Below are 19,499 nucleotides of genomic sequence, written 5' to 3'. Positions count from 1 at the left end.
CAACACTGCACAGGAAATCAGTGATAAATTAGGATTTATGGCATTTGTGGCAACACTGGTTGCCATACCCCCTACAGTCAGTGTGTACTCACCTAGTTGTGCTTGCGGAGGTTGAGCTTCGGCTCTTGGGTCGCGTGTGTACGAGAGACAGTCGTGTTTTGAACACTCCTCACCAGGAAGGAGATTATGAGAAAGCGACATGCCAATATGGTGGTGTAGAATACAGTGGGGGGGATACTAGGAGCTGGTATAGCAGGATTGAACGACGGAACGGTGTCAAACAGGTTGGATTAGCGGGGATCGAACGCCGACCCTGCAAGAAGCCAGTATGATATATAGCACCTGGAAGGGATAGAGAGAGAGAGAGAGAGAGAGAGAGAGAGAGAGAGAGAGAGAGAGAGAGAGAGAGAGAGAGAGAGAGAGAGAAGGTCGCCAGGTACAACAATACTGACTCGCATGTACGATATCTTATGTTGACGCTGGCTGACTTGATGTAAACACTCTCTCTCTCTCTCTCTCTCTCTCTCTCTCTCTCTCTCTCTCTCTCTCTCTCTCTCACTCACTAATGAGCGTAGATCACCTCATTTCTCCCCGCTTAAGTGGCAGCTCATGGAACGCTTACAGTTCCAATTGGGCAGCTGCTTAGCGCTTTTGAAATCCTTCCTCATTGTAACTATTCAGTAGCGTGGTTTATAAAGCTATCGTCTCCCACTCTTGGAGTCGGGGGTTCGAGACTCCTAGTACCCAAATTAATGAAATGTTATTATCCATATATATAATATATATATATAGGTTTCTTATCCCTGAAAACGGGGATTTTTTTATGACATGAGGCAGCGCCGGGTCCGAGATGAGGATGGAGCGACTTCAAACCAACCCCAACCTGTTTCTACCCGCTGTAACCCTCCTGGCTATTGCTAGGAGTTCCGGGTCATGTCTCGTGAAGCACTTACGTGTCCTGTTACGAAACCTTTACATCTTTTCCTCTATCAGCTTCGTTGATATTTAGTGAACAGTTTAGGAGCTAGGAAACGCTGCGAGGTTGTTCTGAAGCCAAGTATAGTTCGTAGCGTAATTTGTTGCAAATTAGGAAGCCATGATAGAGGAAAGATGTACAGGTTTCGTCAGTAGACACACAAATACTTGATGAATCAAGGGCGTGGTAGGGTATACAGCTAAGCCGAACATACAGGTTATCTCTTGCATGCTGGGATCTACTCCAGAGGGGTAGATCCCACCGGGGCCTAGTAGATACGGGCCACCAGCGTCACATCTACTCCAGCGGGGGGACACTAGCATCACATCTACTCCAGTGGGGGGGACACTAGCATCACATCTACTCCAGCGGGGGGACACTAGCATCACATCTACTCCAGCGGGGGGACACTAGCATCGTCCACGAAGCCCGGAGAGTTCGGTCTCTCAAGAGAGTTGGTGAGACGGGCACCAGGACCCGCCACATTGCTGGGGGCGCCGCCAGAGGGCCCTACGATGTTGCAATAGTCTATTTGACTTCCCACCTCGTCCACCTCTAGGTAGTTGACCTCTCTGCAACACAATGAACCATCGTATCATTATGCAACATATTTAAGGGTAGATATATATAATGACTCCTGCAGCCAGGATTTGACCAGGATTTAATATATAAACTCCTGGGGCCAGGATTTGATCAGGATTTAATGTATAAACTCCTGGGGCCAGGATTTGATCAGGATTTAATATATAACCTCCTGCAGCCAGGATTTGATCAGGATTTAATGTATAAACTCCTGGGGCCAGGATTTGATCAGGATTTAATATATAAACTCCTGGGGCCAGGATTTGATCAAGCAACCTGTACGTCTTATCGTAATTATGGGGGCTTGGTTTACATTTATTTTAAACAGTTTACGAACGTTGGAATTTCACAACTCGAGGTTGTTGTTATAAACTTCGAAGCCCAACGAGGCTGTTTATAAGCTATTAAATGTAAACAAAGCCGCCATGATTGGGGGAAAGATGTACAGGTTTCGTCAGTGGCTGTGTAAATGCTTAATGAATCCTGGCGTTGGATAATTATATTTAGTTTCAAGTGATATTTTTTTGCCTGACGGTGTAATAACTGGATTATCAAAGTAACAGTTTGAAGGCTTGATTATTGTATTTGTAGTCTGTGTGTGTGTGTGTGTGTGTGTGTGTGTGTGTGTGTGTGTGTGTGTGTGCGCGCGTGCGTGCGTGCGTGCGTGCGTGCGTACTCACTTAATTGTGCTTGCGGGGGTTGAGCTCTGCTCTTTCGCCCCGCCTCTCAACTGTCAATCAATCAACTGTTACTACCTACTAACTAATTTTGTGTGTGTGTTACACTACATGAGCTTGAAGGGCCGAGTGCTAGCTCCTAAGCCCCGCCTCGGTGTACGGTTCTTCTGTTTATCCCGATTAGAGGCCAGATCCCAACAGTGTTTACAAGTGCTAAGGGGAGAGCAGTTTTTATATAAATCTACAGGTGTGCCGGATCATGCAGGGCTCCTTGATGATTGTGGTTGGCATTACGTAAGGGCGTATAGGTACTTGTTATTGCTGGTTACCTGACCAAGGTTTGCCAACGTCGATTGATGAAGATTAAGCCACCCAAAAGGTGGCACGGGCATGAATAGCCCGTAAGTGGTGGCCCTTTTGAGCCATGTGGAGATCTGTGGAGGTGCGACTGCACCCTGCGTGACGGGAGATGTCTCCTGTCTGCCAGCGTCATATGTTGTTGTTGTTATAGATTCAGCTACTCAGAACAAAAGTTCCAAGTAGCACGGGCTATGGTGAGCCCGTAGTGGACTTACCTGGCACAGGAGCGGGGCAAGTAGCACGGGCTATGGTGAGCCCGTAGTGGACTTACCTGGCACACGAGCGGGGCAAGTAGCACGGGCTGTGGTGAGCCCGTAGTGGACTTACCTGACACAGGAGCGGGGCAAGTAGCACGGGCTATGGTGAGCCCGTAGTGGACTTACCTGGCACGGGAGTGGTGCCGTCTCTCTCCTGCCAGCGTCAGGAAAACGGTCAATTTAAAGTGGTCTCTCCTAACCTACCAGAGGACCCAAAACAGAAAACGGGACAGTACGTCACTTTCGCCAAGCGCTTCTATTTTCTATTACAATTTTTATCCTTATGTAACGCCTACGAGCGAAAAGCGACGTTCTTTGTAAGAGGAAGAGGTTGACCTGACAGTACAAGGGGTGAGGAGGGCTAGTTCTTCCTTCTCCTAGTCGTACCTGGTCGTCGAAGTCGTATTGGTTGAGGCCTGAGGCGGACGAGCACCTTGCGTAGAGACAGCTCCAAGAGACGTGATCTCCGGCAAGCAAGTCTTCATCAGACGTGAGGCAGGAGCCGTCTGTGATCACAAGAAAACCATAAACAAAGCCGCCATGATGAAAATAAGAGGTGTCGTAAGTATAAATGTTTGTGAATCTGACCCCAGAGGGTATCTACTGACCTTGGGCATAGTGACGAGGAGCTGGCCAGTGACCTGTGACCTGTGGGCCGTGGCTCGGTCCGACCTGACCTCCTCCAGGAGTACCAGTTGGAGCACCTTGCCCCGTACCGTCACCCGTACGTACCAAGGCTCCACATCGCACGCCACCAGGGAAGCATCCAGGTACCTGTACACACACATGGTACGTGAAGCTGGCTATGTAAAGTTCTCTCTCTCTCTCTCTCTCTCTCTCTCTCTCTCTCTCTCTCTCTCTCTCTCTCTCTCTCTCTCTCTCTCTCTCTCTCTCTCTCTCTCTCTCTCTCTCACACACACGTTTCTGTTTAGGCAAAAGAGTTGCATTTTTTACGGAGTGGCAAATTGAATCAAGGGACTGTAGTAAGAATCCTCAAGGAGGAGGGTGAGGAAGGACCACTCACTTGTAGGTGTCGACCTTGAGGATGAAGGAGTTGCTCTGCTCGTCCTCGGTGAAGTGGAACTCGAGTTTAGCCGCATTGACGTTAAGAGGTCGGCCGTCACTAGTAAAAAGCCTCATCTCTCTCTTCTGACAAGTAAAAAACGGGTCGAAAAGTTATCGATACTCATTAAAACCTATTCTATCCCACCCTAACTTGTTCTAACCTATCCTTATCTAACCTATACTGTCCTATCCTAACCTATCATAAATAGTAGCCTATGCTCTTAAAAAAATTAAAATCTAGCCTAATCTATCCTAACATTTTTTTTAATATTTTCTCCCTATTCTGAAAATGTTAATTATCTCACGCCTATTCCTCTTTCCCAGGATACAGCAACCTACAACAGCTGCCTAATTAACTAACAAACTAACTAACTCTAACCTTAGTGGAGTTATCGTTAGTGGCGTTGGTTTCCCGTTGGCGCCGAAGGGCGAGGCGTCTGTGGGTGGCGAGGCGGGATTCTGGCGTATGATAGCTGGCTTCTTTCCACCATCTGAAACAAACATGTGAAAGTTAGAGACCTAGAGACGCATTACACGGGCTATTCGTTACCCCGCTCCTGTGCCAGGTATGCTACGGGCTCACCATAGCCCGTGCTACTTGGAACTTGTTCCGAGTAGCTGAATCTATAACAACAATAGACGCATTAAACACAGACATGTGACTATGTTGCATAGGAGACATGGCGACGTATTGAACACAAACATGTGACTATGTAACATGGGAGATCTACAGATGTATTAAACACATACAAATATGTGGCTATGTATCATATGAGACATAGAAATGGGTAGACACAGGTAGAAAAAGACATATGATACAGCTGTCCCAGGGTGCAAGAGATTAACAGGGAAATAGTGAGACAAAGTTGCAGTAGGATTCTGATGCAGAGATACAGTGAGACATACAGATACTGTTATAGATAAACTCGTAAAAGATACTGTCAAATGTGAGTACACAGGACGATGGTGGTACAGATACATAAACTACACCGTTCACCCTAACAAGCCCATCAGAAGACGGTGATTACCATCCACACACTCAGATTTGCGAACTTTGAGACGTACAGGGGTAAGGAGTCGTATAAAATATTTGCGTGTCCATTCACGAAACCTGTATATATCTTTCTTGGGTCATGGCGCCTTACTTACCATTTATTAATCAGTTTACGAGCTGGGGAAACGTTACGAGGTTATTCACAATAACCTCGTAACGCTTCCCATCTCGTAACTGTTTGATAAATGTAAACAAAGCCGCCATGATTGAAGAAAGGCGTTAGTATTTTGAAACGGTTCACTCGGTTTTGGAAACGTTTTGCGAGCGTAATAGTATGCAAAGCTCACTATTTCCCAAAGGTTTTCGTCATTTAATATAGAGTTTGGAGGAAGGTAGACGAAATAGTTCTGTTAGCTTACTCTTCATCGTTCTTAAAGTCCTCCTGGTCCTTCTCCATGAGGTTTTGTTTGTATTCTTCTCTCTCCCTTGTTCTTGCCTCTGCAAGGAATTTGTCAGTGATAATACACCCATACACGTATATATATACACGTATATACATCGTCAGTAATTTTCCTCGTGATACAAACTCTCATACAGGGTAAAGTACGTTTATTGAGGCAATGAAATACATCTTTAAGGGATAGAGCAGCTTAGAATATTTCTACCCTCTGAACTCTCATACATATAAATACATGTATATACATTGTCATCAGCATAATACACACACACACACACACACATCCAAGAGTCAATGCTCGATCCTGCAAGCACAAATAGGTTAGTACAAATAGGCGAGTATACACACACACATATATACACACATTATATACCATGTATACCCAGAATAACAGCTGGCAGAGACGCCATGGTGTGAATCATTCATATCTCGTCAATCTCAATTGCTAACAAGTCGATTATGCAATTGCACTCGACAACAAGAGGCCAGAATCCGGTTACTGTATTTGGGAAGACTGATAATCCGGTTACTGTATTTGGGAAGACTGAAAATCCGGTTAATGTATTTGGTAAGTGCGAAAATCCGGTTATATGGTTAGTGTTATACGTAGATATTGGAGTCAAGGTTGAATATTTGAGGATAACAGTTTGTTTCTAGTTAAACTTACGGGTTTAGTAACCTCCCGTGTTTACGAACACTGGTTCTAAATCATTCTGTAGATTCGAACAGCCTCTCTTAAGTCAATTTGTATATTCGAACACACGTAACATGATACGCATTCAAACACGTACATGCTTACATGGCTAATTACACTAATATATATATAATGTACACACAAAGTGATGTGGTGGAGGCTGACTCCATACACAGTTTCAAATGTAGATATGATAGAGCCTAATATGGTCGGGAATCTGTACACCTGTTGATTGCCAGTTGAGAAGCGGGACCTAGAGCCGAAGCTCAACCCCCACAACTAGAGGAATACATACATACACACACACACACACACATACCAAGAGCCTGTTGCTGGTCGACCTTGACGGTTGACTGAGCCAGGGTCAGGCCTTGGAGAGCCCTAAGTCGCTCTGATCTGTTGATGGAGGTCCCATCTAACTCCTCCAGTCCAGGCAAGTTACACAGTACCCAGTCCCGGTACCCACGGTACGCGGTGCACGGGTTACCTGTTAAGTACCTGTGGAAGAACACACACACACTGCTTGTATCCCAGTACAGTTTTTACCTGTGGAAAAATACAGCCTAGTGTACGGAGTGGACGCTAGCACAATATCCTGAATAGTGCACTACCTGCCTCCTAGACCTCTGCTTCACTATACTCATCATCAGAATACTAATTTCGCCTCACCATCTTCACTACAGGTTTGTGTCTCACGTTTTTATATTCCACCATTCCCCTCCCCCCCACAGAGTTTTATGAATTTAATTATTTGGGTAACTGGATTTCTGGAATAAAATTACTTTTATCTCCTAGATGAAGCGGAAGATAATGACTAAAACCTAACATAGGTCTCACCCAATAACGTAGGTCTAATGTATATTAGGCCTAGCTTCTTGGGTTGAGTGTAGGTTAGGTAAGGTTTTATATCATCGACGTCCATTGTACATGCCATTGTCTGCACAAAATGACCCCTACATCAATAGTATGTCCACAAACTAACCCCCACATCAATAGTATGTCCTCAAACTAACCCCCACATCAATAGTGTGTCTATTTGACACACAATAGTGTGTCAAACCCCACATCAATAGTGTGTCCACAAACTGACCCCCACATCAATAGTATGTCCACAAACTAACCCCACATCATTAGTATGTCCACAAACTAACCCCCACATCATTAGTATGTCCACAAACTAACCCCCACATCAATAATATGTCCACAAACTAACCCCCACATCAATAATATGTCCACAAACTAACCCCCACATCAATAGTATGTCCACAAACTAACCCCACATCAATAGTGTGTCCACAAACTAACCCCACATCAATAATATGTCCACAAACTAACTCCCACATCAATAGAATGTCTACAAACTGACCCATCCATCTAACTACACACACACACACACGGTTGAGAGGCGGGACCAAAGAGCCAGAACTCAACCCCCGCAAGCACAATTAGGTGAGTACACACACACAACTCATCTTCAACGCACAATTCCGTGAGGTTGGGCAGGTCCTGTAGGCTGCTGACGGAGGTGAGGTCGCAGATGAAGTTGGCCGTGAGGTCCAGCTTCCTAAGGGCCTCGCACCGCTGCAGGCCCTCGACCCTCTCCACATTGTTGAGGGCCAGGTTGAGGTACTCCAGCTCTCGCAGGCGTCCCACGTTCTCTGTGGGTTACTTGGTTACGTTGTTTTAGATTCAGCTACTAGGAACAAAACGTTCCAAGTAGCACGGGCTATGGTGAGCCCCGTAGTGGATACTTACCTGGCACAGGAGCGGGGCAGTAACTTGGAGGTCACGCGGTGGGACAAAATACGTTCATTAAACGTTACTCGAGCGAGGAAATGATGCTTGAGTAACGTTAAGTCAAGGCAGCATCAGCGTAAATTCAGTGTTTACATGATTGTCGTTTGTCACTTGTTTAGCTGTGATTCTACGTTATTGATTCCAGAACAAATGGTCTAACTGCAGGCCTGGTACTTCCGGTATGCAATACACAGCTTACCAGTTAAATACATGTGAAAGAACCAACCCGTTCTCGAGTCCATTCCATCCAGCGGTCGACCCCACAGATGAATTCATAAATTTATACATGCGGTTCATTCAAAACGTGAATTTTCTCAAATATAAATTAATATTATAATGGATTAGCATATTGTGCATATATAGACATAGGTTAGGTTAGGTGTTTAGGTTCTGTTGGCGATTATTTGTATTTGTAGTACGGGAGTGAAGCATTTACAGCGTTGTGGTTCGAACACAAGTCGTCAGTGAAGCACTTGTTCCGGAAGTGTTCGGACGTCAACAGTTGTGAGTCGTGTGTAAACCGTTTTTCATTTATAAACAGCTGGGGGTTTGGCGGGTGCATGGAATCACTTTCGGGTCTTTGTTTGGAGGACGGGTTGCAGGCCCGGTACTTTGGAAATTATTGCAAATGGCAATAATTTGCTAAACTTTCTCAATGTTTACGTTACGATAGCTTGAAAATTTAGGTTCATTGAGACGCCTGTGAATGGAGTCATTCATATATTCCCTGTTTACAATCCCGGCATTTGTTGATAAACAATGCTGTTCTGTAGCGTTCTTTCAGACCATTACGCTTCCTGTGTGAGTTTATTTGTGTTCATTCAGCGCTTATTTATGTCAAATCAGGCTACTTCGGATTAAAATCTGAAAGGCAAGCTTGGCTATCAGTCTTATTGCATCTAATACGCCATATTTTTTACGGAATTGATTAATCCGTTGAAAATGCGACGTATTACTAAGCATAAAAACACCGAAATATTAACGTTGTCCATGCATCAACCTCGTTAGGCTATAAGTGGGTTGCTTGGGTTTGTAAGCTTCTACTTAGACAAAACAGTTAGGCTTTAGAGGTAGAGATGAGAATTAGATTTTTTTGGAATTAGAATTAGAGGCTTTTATTGGTAACCACTTAAAGCATTGTAATTGAGGTCGACTTTAAACAGGTGTACGGTATATTAACTTATATTTTTTGAACTAAAAAAATGTTGCTTACAAGTTGAGTTGTGATATGAACTTGTGAATATGGCGTTTCTCGCATAAGCTTTGACGAAACTGAACTTGCACAAGTCTTGACGAAGCTGTGATCTTGCACAAGCCTTGACGAAGCTGTGATCTTGCACAAGCCTTGACGAAGCTGTGATCTTGCACAAGCCTTGACGAAGCTTGGGGTTTTGAAATGGTCAAAGGATTGGCAGATGCAGTTTAATGCTGATAAATGTAAAGTTCTGAGGTTAGGTAATGATGATAGAGTTACAAGATACGAGCTAGATGGTGTTGTGATTGCGAAGTCGGATTGCGAAAGGGATCTGGGAGTTATGATTAGTAAGAATTTAAAACAAAAGGATCAATGCATAAATGTTCGTAATAAGGCAAATCGGACACTTGGATTTATTAATCGCAGCGTTAGTAACAAGACACCTGGTGTGGTTCTCAAGCTATATCTTGCTCTAGTTAGGCCCCATTTAGATTATGCAGTTCAGTTTTGGTCGCCATATTATAGAATGGATATAAATTCACTTGAACGTGTCCAGCGTAGGATGACTAAGTTAATTCCCCAAATTAGAAATCTTTCATATGAAGAAAGATTAACAAAGCTTAAGTTGCATTCACTGGAATGGCGAAGAGTTAGGGGTGACATGATAGAGGTTTACAAGTGGATGAATGGACATAACCGGGGGGATATTTATAGGGTATTAAAAGTATCAACACAGGACAGAACACGAAACAATGGATATAAATTGGATAAGTTTAGATTTAGGAAAGACTTGGGTAAATACTGGTTCAGTAACAGGGTTGTTGATTTGTGGAACCAATTGCCGCGTAACATTGTGGAGGTGGGGTCCCTCGATTGTTTCAAGCACGGGTTGGACAAGTATATGAGTGGGATTGGGTGGTTATAGAATAGGAGCTGCCTCGTATGGGCCAATAGGCCTTCTGCAGTTACCTTTGTTCTTATGTTCTTCTTATGTTCTTATGAAGCTGTGATCTTGCACAAGCCTTGACGAAGCTGTGATCTTGCACAAGCCTTGACGAAGCTGTTATCTTACTGCACAAGTCTTGACGAAGCTGTGATCTTGCACAAGCCTTGACGAAGCTGTGATCTTGCACAAGCCTTGACGAAGCTGTGATCTTATTGCACAAGACTTGACGAAGCTGTGATCTTATTGCACAAGTCTTGACGAAGCTGTGATCTTATTGCACAAGCTTTGACGAAGCTGTGATCTTATTGCACAAGTCTTGACGAAGCTGTGATCTTATTGCACAAGTCTTGACGAATCTGTGATCTTATTGCACAAGCCTTGACGAAGCTGTGATCTTATTGCACAAGTCTAGGGTTTTGAAATGGTCAAAGTAGGGTTTTGAAATGGTCAAAGGATTGGCAGATGCAGTTTAATGCTGATAAATGTAAAGTTCTGAGGTTAGGTAATGATGATAGAGTTACAAGATACGAGCTAGATGGTGTTGTGATTGCGAAGTCGGATTGCGAAAGGGATCTGGGAGTTATGATTAGTAAGAATTTAAAACAAAAGGATCAATGCATAAATGTTCGTAATAAGGCAAATCGGACACTTGGATTTATTAATCGCAGCGTTAGTAACAAGACACCTGGTGTGGTTCTCAAGCTATATCTTGCTCTAGTTAGGCCCCATTTAGATTATGCAGTTCAGTTTTGGTCGCCATATTATAGAATGGATATAAATTCACTTGAACGTGTCCAGCGTAGGATGACTAAGTTAATTCCCCAAATTAGAAATCTTTCATATGAAGAAAGATTAACAAAGCTTAAGTTGCATTCACTGGAAAGGCGAAGAGTTAGGGGTGACATGATAGAGGTTTACAAGTGGATGAATGGACATAACCGGGGGGATATTAATAGGGTATTAAAAGTATCAACACAGGACAGAACACGAAACAATGGATATAAATTGGATAAGTTTAGATTTAGGAAAGACTTGGGTAAATACTGGTTCAGTAACAGGGTTGTTGATTTGTGGAACCAATTGCCGCGTAACATTGTGGAGGTGGGGTCCCTCGATTGTTTCAAGCACGGGTTGGACAAGTATATGAGTGGGATTGGGTGGTTATAGAATAGGAGCTGCCTCGTATGGGCCAATAGGCCTTCTGCAGTTACCTTTGTTCTTATGTTCTTATGTTAACCAATTGCCGCGTAACATTGTGGAGGTGGGGTCCCTCGATTGTTTCAAGCACGGGTTGGACAAGTATATGAGTGGGATTGGGTGGTTATAGAATAGGAGCTGCCTCGTATGGGCCAATAGGCCTTCTGCAGTTACCTTTGTTCTTATGTTCTTATGTTCTTATGTCTTGACGAAGCTGTGATCTTATTGTACAAGTCTTGACGAAGCTGTGATCTTATTGCACAAGCTTTGACGAAGCTGTGATCTTATTGCACAAGCCTTGACGAAGCTGTGATCTTATTGCACAAGTCTTGACGAAGCTGTGATCTTATTGCACAAGCTTTGACGAAGCTGTGATCTTATTGCACAAGTCTTGACGAAGCTGTGATCTTATTGCACAAGTCTTGACGAATCTGTGATCTTATTGCACAAGCCTTGACGAAGCTGTGATCTTATTGAGCAAGTCTTGACGAAGCCTAATGAGGCAATACAGAGCTTCATAAGTAATTAAGAGGACCCCGTAAGTCTAATAAATTCAGAGATGATCCATTAGATAATTTGTAAGTACATGTAGCTACTTGTAAAGTACCTTATACTATACCTTATACTTTTTTAGCTTTGCCCGAAACGCTATGTGTATTAGTGGCTTTAGGTATTGTATGTACTAACTCTATCTATAAATCCAACATTATAATCGTAATTTATCATCTATGTATGTACTTTTACCTGAATAAAAATTTGAATTTGAATTTAAATGAGAAAGTAACGGGAAAATGCGTATAAACGTTAAATAATATTTACTTACCAATCTTGCTAATAAGGTTGCCTTGGAGGTAGAGAATGCGCAGGCGCGGACACCAGCGATGAAGATGTTCGATTTTCTCAATATCTTGCTGGTGAAGAGAGAGCTCCTCGAGGGTATCGAGCTCCCCATCGTTGTGTTCGGCACGCTTTCGGACGAGTTCTGACGTAACTGTTGGCGGGATGATGACAGTTAGCTCAGGAGTTACATTCAAATTCAAAATTTCAAATTCAAATTTGTATTCGGGTAAAAGTACATACATAGATGAGTTACAAACATAATGTTGGATTTACAGATAGAGCTAGTACATACAATACCTAAATCGATACTCGAATCGATAATTGCAAATAAAATTCATCTTGAAAAACATAAATTAATAAATGAGTCGCAACATGGTTTTATAAATGGCCGTTCATGTTTAACAAAATTGTTATCTTTTTATTCTAGCATGGTTGAGGCAGTTGATAGTGGTAAGGATTGTGATGTTGTGTACCTTGACTTTAGCAAAGCTTTTGATACAGTGCCACATGAAAGACTGATTAAAAAAAATAGAAGCTCATGGTATTGGGGGTGCTATATTAAGTTGGATTAGGGCATGGCTATTCCAAAGGAAACAGAGTTAGTATAAATGGGGTTAAGTCAGAGTGGGAAAATGTTGTTAGTGGAGTACCTCAGGGCTCTGTCCTGGGACCTCTGTTGTTTATAATATATATAAATGATTTAGATTCAGGTTTGAGTAGCAACATTTGCAAATTTGCCGATGATACAAAAATTGGTAGGGAAATTAATACGGAAGAAGACTCACTATCTCTTCAAGTTGATCTAAATAGGGTTTTGAAATGGTCAAAGGATTGGCAGGTGCAGTTTAATGCTGATAAATGTAAAGTTCTGATACTAGGTAATGATGATAGAGTTACAAGATACGAGCTAGATGGTGTTGAGATTGCGAAGTCGGATTGCGAAAGGGATCTGGGAGTTATGATTAGTAAGAATTTAAAACAAAAGGATCAATGCATGAATGTTCGTAATAAGGCAAATAGGACACTGGGATTTATTAAGGATTAATCTTTTATTATGGGATGGACTGGGATTATTCTAAGATCTCCAACCACTTGGACGGTCGGGGATTGAACGCCGACCTGCATGAAGGGAAACCGTCGCTCTACCGTCCTGCCCAAATGATTAGAAGAGGATGGAGTATCACAGATGGAAAAGTATCAGGGAAATAACTATCCACTAATGGCAGTGTTCAACCCCCGTGCTATGGAAAATGTTGACGGAGAAGCTCAGGAAAAAATGGTTTACAAAAATAGAATTTGAAATTGAAATTGAAATAAGTTTATTGATGTAAAATCCACACAAAGGGATGAGGTAGCTCAAGCTATTCTCACCCCGTTCAGTACATCGTGTTAATACATACATTGACACATATTACAAACAATAAACATATTACCAAACATTCTGAGAGATAAACATATACATTTCCTCCTTCACAAGTAGTATGGTATCAGACGTACACACAAAAGAATTTGAAGACATTGTTAAAAATAGTTACCTTTTTTGGTAGTAGATGTACAAGTGCTGAGCAAGAAAAAAAAATCAAAATGTTGGGCGTCTCTAACTAAGAGGATATTGGGTCTCAGTGACTTTAAATGTATAGAAGCTGTGAACAAGTTAATGTCGATTTTCAGTGAATTGGCAAAACGTAGCATAGTTCAGAGTATTGGAACATAGACGAAATAATTACTGTATCTACTCTGTATTCCTCCCATGTTGGTGAGAGAGAGAGAGAGAGAGAGAGAGAGAGAGAGAGAGAGAGAGAGAGAGAGAGAGAGAGAGAGAGAGAGAGAGAGAGAGAGAGAGAGAGAGAGAGAGATGATTAAGCCACCCAAAAGGTGGCACGGGCATGAATAGCCCATAAGTGGTGGCCCTTTTGAGCCATTTCCAGTATCAATAGATGATTGGAGATCTGTGGAGGTGCGACTGCACCCTGCGTGACGGGAGATGTCTCCTGTCCCCATGTTGGTGTTAATTATTAATCATGCTTTGTAACATTAGAACATAAGGATCTTATTATGCTTTCACATGTATTATACATTTCTTCCCACCTATTGCAGGCGATGAGTCACAATAACGTGGCTAAAGTAAGTTGACCAGACCACACACTAGAGGGTGAAGGGACGACGACGTTTCGGTCCGTCCTGGACCATTTTCAATCGACTTGAGAATGGTCCAGGACGGACCGAAACGTCGTCGTCCCTTCACCTTCTAGTGTGTGGTCTGGTTCCCACCTATTGAAGTGAGAGGATTAATTCATTAGCTCTCTCGCCTCTCATTAGTCTAATCGTCAAGGCTTCATTTATTTCTAAAATTCTATCCCCAATACTCTGTAAGTTCAGTCATATAATCATTATCTCAGTATTTATTGGGCCATGAGAATAATCTTGGGATTATTCTCATGGCTTTACGTTGTATCTTCTCCAACTTTTTACGGGTTATTCATGCCCGTGCCACCTCTTTGGTGGCTTAATCAATCAATCAATCAATCTCCAATTAGTTTAGTCTGTCTTTACCAACACAAAACATGACAGATCTCATAAATAAGAAGAGATCTCACAGTATGCCATGTGATTATCATTGGAATGTGAAATATATAAAATAATTAATAATTGTGTACTGTATGGGTTTGTGAGTTATTGTTGTTTCAGATTTAGCTATTCAGAACGTAGTGTCCATGTAGCACGGGCTATGGTGAGCCCGTAATTAGGTTTGTGAGCCCCTGAAGGGACCTTATATAGACAAGGGTAGAAATAGCCTAAGATACTCTGTCATTTTGAGATGTACTTCCTTTTCTCAATAAACTTACTTGAACTTATATATTTATTTATTTATTTATTTTTTTTTATACAAGAAGGTACATTGGGTTTGTGAGAGTACATTGGGTTTGTGAGAATGTATTGTGTTTACATTCTTGTAAAGAGAATAAGTTCAACTTGAACTTGACCGAGGCTTATATTCATACTCGTAATTATATATATTCATACACGCCAAACGTGTATGAATATACTCTGGCTTCCTGCCCCCCTACACAGTTAATTATGAATTATAGTCGTAAAGGACAATTAGATAGAATTTGGCAATATTCACATTATAAAGTTAGGGAAAAATAAAGCTAAAAAACTAACTTAAATATTCCTAGGCCTAGTATAGCATATAAATGTAGTATATTAGGCCTCAGATAGCGTGCCTTAGGCCTAGGAAGATCAGGTTTGGTTTTAATAGCAATATCAATATAAAAAAAAAATCCTGTTTGTCTTAATTCAATAGTACCAAATTCTACTTTCTAATTGCCTTTTACGTCAATATATGTAAGATAGTCCTCAGCGTTACTATAAGTACTATCTAAATATAAAGGCTGGGTCGGATATTAGGATAGTAAATGAAATTATTTGTGGTTAATAGTAATTTCTAATCATACAAGTATTAATACTACTACTACTAGTACTGCTACAACTATCAAAATCATTGAGCTCAAACACTTACTTCTTACCATTGCTGCGCGTCTTGTTCAAAGTAACTTTCACTCTGAAATATGCATGTGTTAATAATTAAATATTTGAATAACTAATGTATAACAGAAAGTTTTAACAAATTTCTGTTTGTATTTGCATCTGTAACACTCATGCGATGTTGAGAAAAGAAGTATATAGCATAAATGAGAGTAGTGTTGCATTCTTCTACTATGAGAGGGGGGGTTTACGTACCAGTTTATAGGGAAATACGATAGAGTTTTGTTAATAATATAATAATCAGCTGATGTGTCGTCTGCAGTTGTTAGGACCGGTTGTCATGGCAACCCAGCGGCCGCCAACACACTCAACACACAACACAATAAAACAAACCCTATCTCGCATATATTCACCTTCCTATCAACTTGAGTTACTATATTTAGCAAGAAAAACACATTACCCGAAGGTATGGATGGTTTTTAGGTTAGATTTACTGGCGTTTAAAGGGAGAAATAAGGCGAGATAGTGGGAGGGGGCCGAGGCGTGTGGCAACTCCACACGGACGCAAGTGCAGCTGGTCGAAGGTTCCAAGAGGTGATGTCTGGTAGATTCAACCAAGATCCTCCCAGTTCCGCCAGCTCCGACAGGTCGGTCTTCCCTCTCAGCGGCTGCGGCATGCCTCGGAGCATATGCCGAGGGGGTATAACCGGCGGTTTTTACCGTCGGGGGACTTAAATTCAGCGAGTGAAAGCTTCGGTCGGGTGTGTTAGCCTCAGCCATTCTGGGGGAGGGAGATGGAATTTAGTGTGAATTGCTTTTTTTTCTCCTTTTGGGTGGTAGGAGGAGGTGCAGCATCCTGGTGGGAGATGATGGTGGTCCGGGGGAGGCTGCCTCCCGCCTCGCCGCCCGCCACCACCCAAGTATCGATCCTCACACCAGGATTTGTGGTCGGGGAGTCGAGGCGCTGTGGTCCTGTGGAGCATTGTGAGGGAGGAGGGAGGGAAGTGTGAGGGAGGAGCAGTGTGAGGGAGGAGGGAGGGAGAGAAGGTCAAGTGTGAGGGAGGAGCAGTGTGAGGGAGAGAAGGTCAAGTGAGGGAGGAGCAGTGTGAGGGAGAGAAGGTCAAGTGTGAGGGAGGAGCAGTGTGAGGGAGAGAAGGTCAAGTGTGAGCGAGGAGGGAGGGAAGTGTGAGGGAGGAGTGAGGGAAAGAAGGTCAAGTGTGAGCGAGGAGGGAGGGAAGTGTGAGGGAGGAGTGAGGGAGAGAAGGTCAAGTGTGAGCGAGGAGAGAGGGTCAAGTGTGAGGGAGGAGTGAGGGAGAGAAGGTCAAGTGTGAGCAAGGAGGGAGGGAAGTGTGAGGGAGGAGTGAGGGAGAGAAGGTCAAGTGTGAGCGAGGAGGGAGGGAAGTGTGAGGGAGGAGTGAGGGAAAGAAGGTCAAGTGTGAGCGAGGAGGGAGGGAAGTGTGAGGGAGGAGTGAGGGAAGTGTGAGGGAGGAGTGAGGGAAGTGTGAGGGAGGAGCAGTGTGACGCAGAGAAGGTCAAGTGTGAGCGAGGAGAGAGGGTCAAGTGTGAGGGAGAGAAGGTCAAGTGTGAGGGGATGTATGAGGGAGGTGTGAGGGAGGAGAGAGGGTCAAGTGTGAGGGAGGAGAGAGGGTCAAGTGTGAGGGAGGAGAGAGGGTCAAGTGTGAGGGAGGAGAGAGGGTCAAGTGTGAGGGAGGAGGGAGGGAAGTGTGAGGGAGGAGGGAGGGAAGTGTGAGGGAGGAGGGAGGGAAGTGTGAGGGAGGAGAGAGTGTCAAGTGTGAGGGAGGAGAGAGGGTCAAGTGTGAGTGATGGAGTGTGTGTCAAGTGTGAGTGATGGAGAGTGTGTCAAGTGTGAGGGATGGAGAGTGTGTGTCAAGTGTTAGGGATGGAGAGAGTGTGTCAAGTGTGAGGGATGGAGAGAGAGTGTCAAGTGTGAGGGATGGAGAGAGAGTGTCAAGTGTGAGGGATGGAGAGAGAGTGTCAAGTGTGAGGGATGGAGAGAGTGTGTCAAGTGTGAGGGATGGAGAGTGTGTGTCAAGTGTGAGGGATGGAGAGAGAGTGTCAAGTGTGAGGGATGGAGAGTGTGTGTCAAGTGTGAGGGATGGAGAGTGTGTGTCAAGTGTGAGGGATGGAGAGAGAGAGTGTCAAGTGTGAGGGATGGAGAGAGTGTGTCAAGTGTGAGGGATGGAGAGAGAGTGTCAAGTGTGAAGGATGGAGAGTGTGTATCAAGTGTGAGGGATGGAGAGTGTGTCAAGTGTGAGGGATGGAGAGTGTGTGTCAAGTGTGAGGGATGGAGAGTGTGTCAAGTGTGAGTGATGGAGAGTGGGTCAAGTGTGAGTGATGGAAAGAGGGTCCAAGTGTGAGTGATGGAGAGAGGGGGGTCCAAGTGTGAGTGATGGAGAGAGGGGGGGGTCCAAGTGTGAGTGATGGAGAGAGGGGGGGGGGTCCAAGTGTGAGTGATGGAGAGAGGGGAGGTCCAAATGTGAGTGATGGAGAGAGGGGGGTCAAGTGTGAGTGATGGAGAGAAGGGGTTTAGTGTGAGTGATGGAGAGAGAGAGAGGGGTCTAGTGTGAGTGATGGAGAGAGAGAGAGGGGTCTAGTGTGAGTGATGGAGAGAGAGAGAGAGGGGGTCCAAGTATAAGTGAGGAAGGAGAGCGAGTGAGACGTAAGTGACAGCCGAGTTAGTCACAGTTGAAGAACATCAGTAGGGGTTTTGCAAGAATGTAAAAATACCAATCTTATGTAACCTCTCTCAAATCCACTGTACCTTCTTGTAAATAAATAAATAAATTATTATTATTATCAAGCTCATCACCAGGAAGATATTTCTTAAAGGGTTTGGTTATTTTGAGCTTAAAAACTCTGATGCCCAAATGGTTTGACCATCTTAACTCACCCTATCACATTGAAAAATAATAATATTGATAATAATAATAATTTTATTCATGCAATAGACAACACGTTGCATAAGTTAAATTGGTTACATAATGGTAAAATAATTATTTATTGTACAAAGCCACACATTACGGATTTGTTGCCAAGCTGCAGCCCTGCTAACTCATGGTAAACCAATGTACCATGAGTTATGTACCAATGTACTATTTGTGCTTGCAGGGTACCAATGTACCAATGGTACATTGGTACCATTGGTTATGTACCAATGTACTATTTGAGCTTTGGCTCTTTGGTTGAGCTTTGGCTCTTTGTACCAGTTTCCCGGTCAACTTGCAATGTATTGTTTTGCGTTAGTTATGCAATGGTTTAGAATTAATAGAGAATCCTGTGCTTTTAACATTGAGGACTTGGTGAATGTAGGACCCCAGGGCAGTGTGCTATTGTATGTTAATAAAGTAACATAGTTGGCTCACAACTGTAAGGGCCTGAATTTGATTCCTGCAGCAGGAAGGGAACATTTGTGCATATTTCCTTTAAACTGATACCTCTGTTTGCCCAGCAATAAACAGGTACCTGGGAGTTAGTCAACTGTTGTGGGTTGCCTCCTGGGGAAGGTTTGTAATTGGCCTAGGGAGACTTTGAAACGTCTAATGTAACACAATGAAATCGCAAGAATATAATGGATATACAATATGAATAAGGGAGTACCACCTCTGGCTGGAAGAAGGGTCTTTACAGTCTCCGTGGTGTAGTGGTAAGACACTTGCCTGGCGTTCCGCGAGCGCTGTCATGGGTTCGTATCCTGGCCGGGGAGGATTTACTGGGCGCAATTCCGTAACTGTAGCCTCTGTTTAACGCAACAGTAAAATGTGTACTTGGATGAAAAAACGATTCTTCGCGGCAGGGGATCGCATTCCAGGGACCTGCCCGAAACGCTACGCGTACTAGTGGCTGTACAAGAATGTAACAACTCTTGTATATATCACAAAAAAAAAAAAAAGGGGGACCCTTACCCTCGGAGGAAACCACAAAGAGGTTGTGCAATGGAATCAAACCTGCGTAT

General features: G+C 43.4%; 2 protein-coding genes across 6 annotated transcripts in view; one reads left to right on the top strand and one right to left on the bottom strand.

The window, feature by feature from the left end:
- l(2)k01209 (lethal (2) k01209) overlaps positions 1–19,499 on the top strand; it is an 80,149-nt gene that overhangs the window by 19,040 nt on the left and 41,610 nt on the right. For 2 of the 5 annotated variants that reach the window (XM_045769617.2, XM_045769612.2), the window contains exon 1: positions 16,089–16,173. The exons of 1 other annotated variant lie outside the window; for it this stretch is intronic. In XM_045769617.2, the coding sequence (XP_045625573.1) occupies positions 16,124–16,173 (50 nt within the window). In that variant the 5' untranslated portion in view covers positions 16,089–16,123. Of the gene's footprint in view, positions 1–6,495; positions 6,746–16,087; positions 16,174–19,499 lie in introns of those variants that run through there. 2 more of the 5 variants (XM_045769615.2, XM_045769613.2) reach the window with 2 other exon arrangements.
- On the bottom strand, positions 559–12,279 carry LOC123774853 (dynein axonemal assembly factor 11-like). Its single transcript, XM_045769512.2, has 9 exons — positions 12,021–12,279; positions 7,546–7,720; positions 6,382–6,560; positions 5,331–5,409; positions 4,297–4,408; positions 3,877–4,001; positions 3,461–3,626; positions 3,240–3,358; positions 559–1,548 (listed from the first exon to the last, which is right to left on the bottom strand). Exons 1-9 carry the CDS (start codon positions 12,277–12,279, stop codon positions 1,368–1,370), a joined length of 1,395 nt encoding a protein of 464 aa, XP_045625468.2. The 3' UTR covers positions 559–1,367.

Source organism: Procambarus clarkii, chromosome 84 (assembly GCF_040958095.1).
Source record: "Procambarus clarkii isolate CNS0578487 chromosome 84, FALCON_Pclarkii_2.0, whole genome shotgun sequence".
NCBI classification, from domain to species: Eukaryota; Metazoa; Arthropoda; class Malacostraca; order Decapoda; family Cambaridae; genus Procambarus; species Procambarus clarkii.
Note: the sequence above shows the minus strand (reverse complement) of the source record. Positions and strands in the feature narration are given on the sequence as shown.